Here is a 12,327-nt window from a genome sequence, read left to right as displayed (position 1 = left end):
ACCTCTGTTATTCTTTTAAATATCAGCCTGACATTTGAGAAGCACAAGGCTGCCTCTTGCAAGAAGCCTCTGAGGGAAAGGCACTACAGAGTAATTATTCTTGGGTACACTGAGCCTATCTTTCCAAAATCTGCAAGAATGGGGCAGGTAAATTAACTCTAATGTAAAAGGGGAGACAGAACAGCACCCCTGACACCTGCAGAGGGGACACTTGAACCCCAAGAGGCAGCAGCAGCAGTTCCTGTGCCAGGCTGCCACAGCCTCTCCCTGGCTGGCAGCATCCCCCAGCACTGCACTGCTCAAAATCCCAGTCATCCCACATGTTTAAATCAAATTTCTCCTTTTTCTTTGTAACAAATGGGTTTTTCTTTCATTTAACACCATAGAAGGCAATGTTTTACAGAAATGGCTTTATTGTAAAATCAGCTGGAGCTCCACATTTTGAAAGCAGCTTCCTACCCCTGGCAGTGGCCAGGTTAAGGGGTGGTAGCAGGAACATTTGAGGAGTCTGCAGCCCCTGCCTGCCCCATACCCTGCAGCCAAATACATTTATTTACCTTCCTTCACCTCAGCTGCTGCTGGGGGCTCAGAGGCTTCTTCCCCAAAAGCTCTGGTGGTGCTGATAGCTCAGGCAGGCTTAGAACAAGACAGGGAATGAAAACCAGGAGGGATTTCCCAGGGTTTGGTGTTGGAGCACTCCACAGTGCTGGAGCTGAGCACGGGGATTCACTGCAACAGGGCAGCTCAGAGCCCTGGATCCTGCTGGGAAATGACCTCAGGGGGGTCACTTGTGCTGCTGGTCATTGCCTAGAAAATAGCAATGCTCTTTCCAGTGTCTGTGGAAATTTTAAGGTCACATTTTAAGGTGTCATTGTTGTGTGTGACAGGTTTTGTGGTGGCTGGATGAGAGGTGCTGTGTGTGGAGGGGAAAAGATCTCCTTGTAGGAGTAACTTGGGGTTCAGGGTAGTTATTCATGGTCAGACAGAAGAAATGTGTGTGGACCAGAACCTCTCTGCCTTTGATTTGTGGCAGTGGGCACTGAAGGTGCTCCTTCAGCCCTGCCCTGGCTGGAATGAGCCTCCTGATACAAACATCAGCACTTCAGTGCACCAATATCATAATGGTGCATTTCAGTGCACCAGGATCATAAATGCAGGGCCACCAATGAAGGACGGAATGATGCATCTGACTCCATCTTATCCAGCTAATTTATTACTTTATGATACTATATTATATTAAATAATTCTATACTGTACTAAAGAGTACAGAAAGGATACTTACAGAATGCTAAAAAGATAATAATGAAAACTTGTGACTCTTTCCAGAGTCTTGACACAGCTTGGCACTGATTGGCCAAAGAGTGAAAACAACTCCCAGCAGAATCCAATGAAACAATCACCTGTGGGTAAACAATCTCCAAACACATTCCAAGTAAACACTATATATACTATCCTATACTAAAGAATACAGAAAAGATACTTTTATAAGTAGAGAGTGTATCTTTTTAGTATAAGATATACTAAAATATAATAGTGAAAACTCGTGACTCTTCCCAGAATCTTGGCACAGCTTGGCCCCGATTGGCCAAAGAGTGAAAACAACTCCCAGCAGAGTCCAATGGAACAATCACCTGTGGGTAAACAATCTCCAAACACATTCCACATGAGCACAACACAGGAGAAGCAAATGAGATAAGAATTGTTTCCCTTTTTTCTGAGGCCTCTCTCGCTGCCTTTCAGCGTCCCAGGAGAAAAACCTTGGGTGAAGGGATCATGTTCAGGGAATGTGAATGCCACACCCCAGCACCCTCCTTAAAGCCCTTCCCTGGGGAGAGACAACAGGAGGAGATGGGCAGGGAAGCAAAATCTCTCCTTTTCCTGCTGGGATCCTCATGCCCACATTGTGGGCTGGGATCAGTGGAGGTAAGGACACGTTACCCATGCAGAGGAGGCTGCACAGACAGAATTATCCCAACACTCATTACTGGCTGCTAAACACAGCAGAACCTCCCTGTCATTTTGCTGTTGGCATCCTTTTAGAATGATGAAATCTGTCGAGGAACCTCTGCCTGCCTGAGGCACAGCACAATTAATTCCCAACAACAGAAGCAGAGGAAATAACAACCAACTAACTCTGTTTGGCTGCTTTCATCTGTTGGGCTTTTTTAATACAAAGGAGAGTTTCTCATGGAAGATGTCCCTCAAAATTCAAAGCATTGCTTCAATCCTTGCAGCAGCTTCTTTTAGGCCAGATGAGAAAGTGAAGCTCCACATCCTGTGGTGCCCAGCGTTAAAACTCCTTGCAGATCTCATTTAAGTGGGGAGGGACCACAGTGGAGGGATGGGAACAGGGCTGGAGCATCACTTGGGCTTTTACCTCCATCCATATAGGAAAATATTTTCCCTCCTGAGCATTGTGTGCTCAGGGGTATTTGGTATCTATCTCTGTTATGCAGAAAAAAAGAAATAAAAAAAAACACAACAAGTTTTGGGTTTAGTCCAATAAAACTTTTATAAAGAAAAAAAATTTAAAGAAAAATCTTTAAATCTGTAACCTCATGGTATGGGGAAGGTGTTTGTATCCCCCAGTTCCAGTTCTTGTGTTCACTGTTTCAGGTGTGGGGAGAAGGGCTTGGACAGCCACACTCCCTGCAAAACAGAGAGGTGAAATCCTTGGTGTGTGACCCTGAATTCCTCATTGATGAGAGCACAGAGAAATGGCTGCAGGCTGAGAGGAGCCTGAGGAAGGCAGTGCTGCATCACCTCACTGACCACAGGCAGATTCATCTCCTTTGCACTTCCAAAGTGACAAATGCTCAAAACCTCCAAGAGGTTGTGGCTCCTCCAATCCTTTAGGAAGGAAGGAAGAGTTTGTTCTGAACCTCAGCCTTCCCAACACACTTCAGAACAAAGTAAATTTATTTTTCTGCAAGAGAGAACACATTAGAACAAGCCAGATCTTGTATCTCTGGCAACACACCAGTCTTTTGCAAAGGCATCCTTGAACTTCTTCTACCTTGCTTTCAGTTCAAATGCTGCAAAAAAAAGGAAAGTCGTTTTTAAACAGGTTTTTCAGGGCAAACTCTGTAAGGTAAATGCTGCAGAACACAAGAGTCATCAAAGCAGGTTGGTTTTAAAACCTGACAACCTTGACAGCCTCCTTGCAGCAGTGCAGAGCCAAGTCAGTTCTGCTGTTACCCATGGTTACAAAACTGGTGAATGAAATGAAATGGAATCCAAACCTGTCCAGAGTTGTAGCTCTCACACAAGCAGGACAAATTATGTGATGATAACTCCTGGAGTACTCCACTGGCTCCTCAAGTGAATATTTTGTCAAAGTGCTCTAAAATAACAGAACTCGCTCATTCTGAGTCTGGGCTGCTGAGAAGATGAAGCTCCTGGTGGGCTCTACATTATTTTAAATATCCCTTTTTTTTTTTTTTTTCAAGAGGACAAGGCTTAAGGCAGATCTCCAAGAGATCCTGTGATTTCAGGTAGAGAAGTGTTATGGGATATTCTCTCATTGCCCCAAAGGAAAAAGAATCAAGGTAAAGTACGAGCTAGAATTAATCTTTTCAGGCAGTAATGTCTTCTAAATTAATAAGGCAGAAGCAGCTGCTTTAGCAAAACAAACAGTGTCACAGACATATTTTCTGAAAAATACTTTGCTAGGATTTTTCTCCTGAGAAATTGAGAGGCCTCAGAAATGAAATGTAACCAATGGTTATCTGCTGCTGTGGAATGCAACAGGTGCATCTGGGATTGGGCTCATGTGGTTGTTTTTAATTAATGGCAAATCACAGCCCAGCTGGCTTGGACTCTCTGGTCAGTCACAAAATTTTATTATCATTGCATTCCATTCCTTTCAAGCCTTCTGATGAAATCCTTTCTTCTGTTCTTTTAGTATAGTTTTAGTATATAATTTTCTTTTAAGATAATATACATCATAAAATAATAAATCAGCCTTCTAAAACATGGAGTCAAGATTCTCATCCCTTCCCTCGTGCTGAAAACCCACAAACACCACCACAAAACAGCACCTCAGTAAAGCAGCTGCCAAGGGACTTCCCACTGGCCATCTCCACACACTGCCTCTGTTCCCCCTGGGCTTTCTGCTGGATTTTGGAGCTGCTGTGCTGGCAAGAGAGTGGCAGCAATGCTGTCAGGATCCTTTCTCCCTGCTAAGTGTCCCAAAGCACCTCCCCATGGCACTCCGGGGCACTGCTTTCCCTCCAGCCTCCTTTCTTTACCCATGGCACTCCAGGGCACTGCTTTCCCTCCAGCCTCCTTTCTTTACCCATGGCACTCCAGGGCACTGCTTTCCCTCCAGCCTCCCTTCTTTACCCATGGCACTCCAGGGCACTGCTTTCCCTCCAGCCTCCTTTCTTTACTACAGCAAGGCAGCAGCTCCAGAGTCCTGGCAGCAGAGGATGGCTGGAGAAGGGCTGCAGGCTGATCTCAACCCTCAGTATGGGGTGAAATGTCCCTAAACAGCCATTTCAGACTCTGCTTGTGAAGGGATCCCACCCTCTGCTGCAGTCGCTGGAACAGCAGCTCCTTTTCTCTTTCCCCATGCTGTGCATCCCTGTGATTTCAATCCCTGTCCTTTGGGATGTCACTCCTTGCCATGCAGCACTCAGTGTCACCCAGATTTAGCATCTGCTCCTTCCCAGCCCCTCCTCAGCAGCAGGAGCTCCCACCCTTCCCCTCACCTGCACCAAGTCCCACAAGGAGCCCAAAAATCCCCTCCCAACCCCCCCACGGGGACCTTCCTTCCACCACCACCTCCTTGCAGCGTCCAGAGGTGTCCTCCCCATCCATCCCAGCTGCTGAGAGCCAGAGCAAACCCTCCAGCCCCAGCAAAGCCCAAATGTCCCCCTGGGGTGGTCCCCAGCACCCACCTGGGGCTGGGGGACACCGGGGTCTCCTTGTCTGGGGTGGGTGCAGTCAGAATCCCTGCAAGCAGCAGTTTCATTGTCTCTCCCCAACATAAACTGGACAAATTGATGGAGCCCAGGCCCTGAGGATAAACAGCAGCCCCAGTGTTTAGAGAAGCTGTCTCCAGGAGGAGCTCCCAGGGGACACGGGGCGGCTGCAGGGGTGGCACCTCCCTGGCAGGAGCCTTCCCCTGCTCTCAGGGGGCAGAAAGCCCAGAAAAACCTCAATATTATAACAATCTGAAAGTTATTTTGTAGAAATCCAGAGGGTTTGTGGCACCTGGGGCTGTTGCACAAATTCTTGCCAAGGGCTGGCTCCAGCCCAGAGGGAGCTCCCAGCTCCAACACACCCATGTTGCAAAATGTTCGTTTTTATGGAGTTTTCATATTTCTGATTCGTTTCAGCTTTTTAGCTGTTTAGGAATGGTAAATCCTCCTGTGGTTAGGAAGCATTTTTGGCTATTATCTCTAAAAAGAGCTCCAGTATTTGCAGTCAGGCTCACACTTATGAAGGAGACTGGGCTTAGATAAGCTCATTAAGCCAAGCATTCTTTCCACACCTGTGTTCTTCCCAACAAAATAATAATTTTTCAGTTTCAAGGCTGTTAATTTAGAGACAGATTTTACTTGTCACACTGATGCAAACATGAACCCCTGGCATGCTCCATGACTAAAGCTGGCTCAGATGTGCTGTCCTCCCCTTCCAGGGCCATGGACACCAGTGGAAAATCCATGTCTGTATCTGAGTGATACAGCCTGGTGCAGCTGGACTGCTCAGAATGCACTCAGCAAGCAGGTGCTGCTCTTAGTGAACTGAAATCTTATTAATTTAAAAGATTTGGAATATCCTGTGTCTCCTCTGCAGGACAAACGAGCCCTCAGCAGCTCCTGGGAGGAAGCTGTGGATGTCTGGAGCAGGAGTGACTGAACCTTCTCCCACATCCATCCCCAGCCAGAGGGGAATAAAGCCAGGGCTCACTAACCCTGATATCTGCTTTTCAAGCTAATTGATCCACTGACTCATTCCCTCAGTTTCATTCATTATAAACAAGGCTTTAAGGCCCAAAGATTTCTGGGTTTTTTTGTTCTGTCTAACAAGAGGCCGTGGCAGTTCCTAATGACCCTGTGGTGTTTGTAAATTTAACTCAGAAACCTTTATCAGTGCACCACAATTACAGAATTGTTACACCTCCCACTCCAGGGCAGCTGGGCCATCCAACATCTTCATTTCTGCCTTGCCCAGGTCCTGCAAGTCACAAACCTGGCCTGACCAGAGGACAGAATCATTAATTTAGACCTGAACATCTCAGAAATATCTTCCTGTACAACTCAGCTATGGAAAGGTTTTTGATTACTGCCCTTTTGTGCATGCTTTATGGCTGAAGTATTTCATTTAAGAAGAATGATTAGGAAGAGGACAAGTTTTAGCAGTCTGCTCCAAACCCTTAAATAGAAAAATTAGCAACAGAGTCAAAACGTGTTTAACTTGCATGGAAGGTGATAATTTTTGCAGCACTGGAATTCACTGACTCACACCCATCCGGAGGTGCTAAAGGCATTAAAATAACAAAGTCAAGAGGTCTCGAGTTGCTGGCAGCAGGTGCAGATTCCCTACGGCCCCACTAAAAGATTAATAAATAAATTTTTTTCTGTTTTTTCTTACAGCTCAAAACCCACAAAATTTTCAAACTTTTTTTTTTTTGTCCCAAATGGAAACTTTCTGTACACTTCTGTATATTTATTAATTCAGTTCTTGGATTGTTTCTTATTTACAGGTCTAAATTCTGTCCAGTTCCAGAAAAGGTGCAACAGACACAAACTATGTGTGGAGGAGACCATCACTTAAAAATGCCCATTTGATACACAAAATAAATGCAGAAGGAAGCATAATCCATCATTTTTTAAATAGGTGGATGCAGCATCCCTTAACTAATTTTAGCATATTCACTCTCATTATTAATCCAAGCAGAGGATGGACAGGATAAATACCTGAAACAAGTGGTTATCAAGAAGTGCTATTGAAAATTTTGTAAAACCCACAAATTTTCAAACCTTTTTTTTTTTTTTGTCCCAAAGGGAAACTTTCTGTACACTTCTGTATATTTATTAATTCAGTTCTTGGATTGTTTCTTATTTACAGGTCTAAATTCTGTCCAGTTCCAGAAAAGGTGCAACAGACACAAGCTATGTGTGGAGGACACCATCACTTTAAAAATGCCCATTTGATACACAAAATAAATGCAGAAGGAAGCATAATCCATCATTTTTTAAATAGGTGGATGCAGCATCACTTATTTTAGCATATTCCCTGCTCATTATTAATCCAAGCAGAGGATGGACAGGATAAATAGCTGAAACAAGTGGTTATCAAGAGGTGCTATTGAAAATTTTGTAAAACCCACAAATTTTCGAACTTTTTTTTTTGTTTTTTGTCCCAAAGGGAAACTTTCTGTACACTTCTGTATATTTATTAATTCAGTTTAAATTTCTTCTTGGATTATTTCTTATTTACAGGTCTAAATTCTGTCCAGTTCCAGAAAAGGTGCAACAGACACAAGCTATGTGTGGAGGACACCATCATTTAAAAAATGCCCATTTGATAAATGCAGAAGAAAGCATAATAAATATGTGGATGCAGCATCACTTAACTTATTTTAGCATATTCACTCTCATTATTAATCCAAGCAGAGGATGGACAGGATAAATACCTGAAACAAGTGGTTATCAAGAGGTGCTATTGAAAATTTTGTAAAACCCACAAATTTTCGAACTTTTTTTTTGTTTTTTGTCCCAAAGGGAAACTTTCTGTACACTTCTGTATATTTATTAATTCAGTTCTTGGATTATTTCTTATTTACAGGTCTAAATTCTGTCCAGTTCCAGAAAAGGTGCAACAGACACAAGCTATGTGTGGAGGACACCATCACTTAAAAAATGCCCATTTGATAAATGCAGAAGAAAGCATAATAAATATGTGGATGCAGCATCACTTAACTTATTTTAGCATATTCACTTGATTATTAATTCAAGCAGAGGATGGACAGGATAAATAGCTGAAACAAGTGGTTATCAAGAGGTGCTATTGAAAATTTTGTAAAACCCACAAATTTTCGAACTTTTTTTTTTGTTTTTTGTCCCAAAGGGAAACTTTCTGTACACTTCTGTATATTTATTAATTCAGTTTAAATTTCTTCTTGGATTATTTCTTATTTACAGGTCTAAATTCTGTCCAGTTCCAGAAAAGGTGCAACAGACACAAGCTATGTGTGGAGGACACCATCATTTTAAAAAATGCCCATTTGATAAATGCAGAAGAAAGCATAATAAATATTTGGATGCAGCATCACTTAACTTATTTTAGCATATTCACTGCTCATTATTAATCCAAGCAGAGGATGGACAGGATAAATACCTGAAACAAGTGGTTATCAAGAGGTGCTATTGAAAATTTTGTAAAACCCACAAATTTTCAAACCTTTTTTTTTTTGTCAACAAATGGTTATCAAGAGGTGCTATTGAAAATTTTGTAAAAGGTTTGAACAGGGAGGGTTTTGCTGCCTGAAAGCTCTCAGTTTCCAGCTGTCTGATCTAATGAAACAATAGAGCAGAGTGAGGAGGAGGAGGAGGAGAAAATGTCAGTTCCGAGTGACACAGCCACGTCAGTGTGGGAGAAATCTCCTGCAGCTGCTCTCTGCCTAACATAATCTGAAATTTACCTTCCAACATAATCTGAAATTTACCTTCCAACATAATCTGAAATTTACCTTCCCCCCTGCTTGGCTGGCTTCTGTAAAATTGCTTTTTCCCTACTCGACAAAATTTATTTTGATCATATTTATCATCCCTGTGGAAAGGAATGACTCTCAAATTAATTCCTATTTTCCTTTAGTAGAAAGAAACCAAGAAAACACACATTTATGGCCTGTAGCAAAGTAGAAATAATCCAAGATCACTTCTCTCATTTCTTTTGTGTTGGGAAGTGTGGGGACTAAATGGGCTCAGGGTTTGTCTTCTTTCAGAGCAGCTTTTTAAGTCTTGAATCACCTGGTAAAAGCTTCTTCTTCCAAGGTTATTCAGTGAAGCCCAATTAAAAGCCCATTATGCAGGGAGGACTCCCAGAACACGTCTGCTTTTCAGGAACATAAATCAGAAATAAACACAATTCCCTGCTAGAGGGGATGGAAGAAGCCACCACCCTGAGCCAAGACACGCAGAACGACTCCATTAGGAGCTGCCTCTGTTTATTCCCACAAGATTTAATGGTCTGGCTGGCAAGTTCATATGCTGAGAGGTCACCTCCAAGGTAGGAATCCACCCAGAGACCTTCCCCTGGCAGGGAAAAGCTCTCTCGAAAGAAAACAGCAAGATTTTATTTATTTTTTTCTGTGGAGTCAGCAGCAAAGTGTCCAGGCATCTATATAAACAGCTTAAATGAATTGTATAAACTGAGGAACAAGAGAGAGACAAATCCTCAAGGTGTCTGAACAGGAAAATTGTGGCTCAGGAACTCAGCTGCTGCTTTTTTGGGGGGTGGAGGGGCTGCTGTGGTTTGTTAATAAAAGAACAGGAAGGGTACCCGTGTCTAAAATGAGATTTTTTTGGACACTGGAGGACTAAACCAAGAAATTCCCAGGAACATGGAACGTGAACACTCCACAAATCCCAGCTTCTCCCTATAAATAGAATATTTCCTTCAGAAAGGGGAAGGTTTCAGTGCAGCTCATTCTGAACCATCAGCCTGACCTGGCAGCTCATGGATGCACCCACCATGGGCTCCTTGGGCAGCCTCAGCATTATTCAGCAGCAAACCAAGATATTTTTAATTAGATGCATCTCAATACTACAAAAATAAAGCAGATGGTACTTCCAGGCTGCTTTATTGATTCCAGAGTCAGAATTATTCAAGCAAAGCATCTCTTGTGGTCCCAAGGTCTGACTCACCCTGGTCTCTGTTCCAAAATTCCCTCCTTGTTGTCCAGGAGGTACCAGGAAACACAAGAATGCTCAAGAATGCTCACCTTGTCCTTATTTCATCTTTACAGGAAAACAGGCAAGATGGAAAGAAACATTTCTGAAATAATTGGGCTAAACATGGACAATGCCTCTGCTAGAAGAAAAACAGAAGTATTTGGGAATAAAACAAATGCTGAGGAATGAAAAATCTCCAAAAAATGGAGTTAGAAATAATTCTAATAAAGATTAATTAGAGATTAATTAAATTCATATTAATAAAATTTAATTGAATTAGATAGTACATCTAATTGATGTACTCTTTAATAGTAATATTCAATACTAATATCTATTAAATATAAACATTAATATCTAATAGTCATATAATATTTAATACTATTAAATACTATTTAATGTAATACAATTTAATAATTATTTGTTAATAAAAATACTATTAATACGATTAATTAATACTCTTAATACTATTAAATACTAATTTAATATTTATATATTTATAATTATAATTTATAATTATAATTTATAATTATAATTATAAATAGTAGTAATAGTATAGTATTTATACTATTTATACTATAAATAGTATTTATATTTATAATTTGTAATTATAAATAGTAGTAAATATAATAGTATTTATATTTATATTTATAATTACATATTTAATTTTTATTTAATAGAAATACTATTTAATATTATTAAATACTATTAATACTAATTAAAGTTTATGAAATTCCTGTTAATAAATATTAATAGAAAATAACAATTACAATTTTTACGATTAATTAATTGTAAAAATTAATTTTACAATTAATACCTCATGTTAGCTAAAAGGAAAAGAGGAAAGAAACAGTTTCTCTGCAGTGCTAGCAAGCCAGCCAGTGAATAAATAATGCCCTGAGCTCTACTTGGGACAGAAGTGGGAGGTGAAATGAGTGCTGTGAGGGGAGATGATGGACACACTCAAAAGATGTGTACTTGGGAAATCAGACATTTATTTATTTCTTTTGCACAGCCTACCCTGGAAAATTTTAGTTTTTTAGTCATACAAAGCCAGCAGCACTCACAGAAGATGAAAAATGGCCACACTTTTTTATTTTGGGGGATAAATTAACAATCAGGAAGAGAGAGCTGAAAGCAGGGCTCAGCCAAGGACGTGAAATGAACTTTCAGCTTCCTGAGGGCGCTCCCAAGCCCCCGAGCAAGGCAGAGCTGCAGCTCTCAGGGTGCTGCCAAGAGCAGGGGGCACTCGGCTGCATTTCCCAGGCTGGGACAATCCCCGTGTGCCAGAGCCACCTGGGGTTCAGAAAGGAAAGAACTCTTCTGCTGCTCCTGCAATGTGTGCTTGGAATTCCACAGAAGACTCAAAAATGGGAGCTGGGATTTTACTTTATTTTATTTTATTTAATTTATTTTATTTATTTTAATTTATTTTATTTATTTTATTTTAAATTTCTTTTCATTTAATTTATTTTTATTCTACCTTTTTTTTTTCACTCGGAGAAGGTAGATTCCTTGTATTTATTCTTCCCCGCTCAAAGAGCCCTGACCTCCAGCAGCATTTCCTGGTTTTAGAATTTAGAATTTAGACAAGACAAAAATATTGCACAGAGGTCTCCATGGGCAGCTTAGAGAAGCAAATCCCCTGCAAACACTGTGCAAGGATATTTGGATGGAGAAGGAACACCAGGAGCTCTTTAAAAACAAAATAATCTTCTTTTAATGGGGAAAGGAGAGCTGTGAGGGAGCAATTCAATACCAAGAAATGCAATTGAAGAAACAAAACCAGATTTCCTTACTCACAGTGATCTTCAATGCCTTTTCAGCTAATTGATTTCAATGTGCTATTATCAGGTGCTACAACCTCCTAAAGCACACAGCTGTTGACCTTAAAAATAAGACATGAAGTTGAATTTCTGCTAAAAATCCAAATTAAAATCTTTCTGTGAATTTGATATCCTTGTAAACATTTCTGGACTTGAAACTGAGATGGATTGCAGAATATTTCAGGTGGACTATACAGGAATTCACCCACCATGGTGGTGCAGAATATTTCAGGTGGATTATACAGGAATTCACCCACCATGGTGGTGCAGAATATTTCAGGTGGATTATACAGGAATTCACCCACCATGGTGGTGCAGAATATTTCAAGTGGATTATACAGGAATTCACCCACCATGGTGGTGCAGAATATTTCAGGTGGATTATACAGGAATTCACCCACCATGGTGGTGCAGAATATTTCAGGTGGATTATACACATTCAGGAAAATCTCAACAGAAATGTAACTTCCTAAACCTTCAGTTGACTTACAAGGAATTCAGAGCCACAATGATTCCATAACTGCTTACACAATAAATGTTACCCATGAGAAATGCCAACAAGCCCACCTAGAGTTCCTAGAATCACAGGGGACAAAAAA

General features: G+C 41.1%; 1 protein-coding gene across 1 annotated transcript in view; it reads right to left on the bottom strand.

The window, feature by feature from the left end:
- Window positions 1–2,901: 2,901 nt before the first annotated feature.
- OGFOD3 (2-oxoglutarate and iron dependent oxygenase domain containing 3) overlaps window positions 2,902–12,327 on the bottom strand; it is a 49,131-nt gene continuing 39,705 nt past the window's right edge. The window contains exon 9 of the mRNA XM_077188247.1: window positions 2,902–3,035. Within this exon, the coding sequence (XP_077044362.1) occupies window positions 3,013–3,035 (23 nt within the window). The 3' untranslated portion in view covers window positions 2,902–3,012. The remainder of the gene's footprint in view (window positions 3,036–12,327) is intronic.

Source organism: Agelaius phoeniceus, chromosome 19 (assembly GCF_051311805.1).
Source record: "Agelaius phoeniceus isolate bAgePho1 chromosome 19, bAgePho1.hap1, whole genome shotgun sequence".
Classification (NCBI taxonomy): domain Eukaryota; kingdom Metazoa; phylum Chordata; class Aves; order Passeriformes; family Icteridae; genus Agelaius; species Agelaius phoeniceus.
This window is presented reverse-complemented; position numbering and strand designations above follow the sequence as displayed.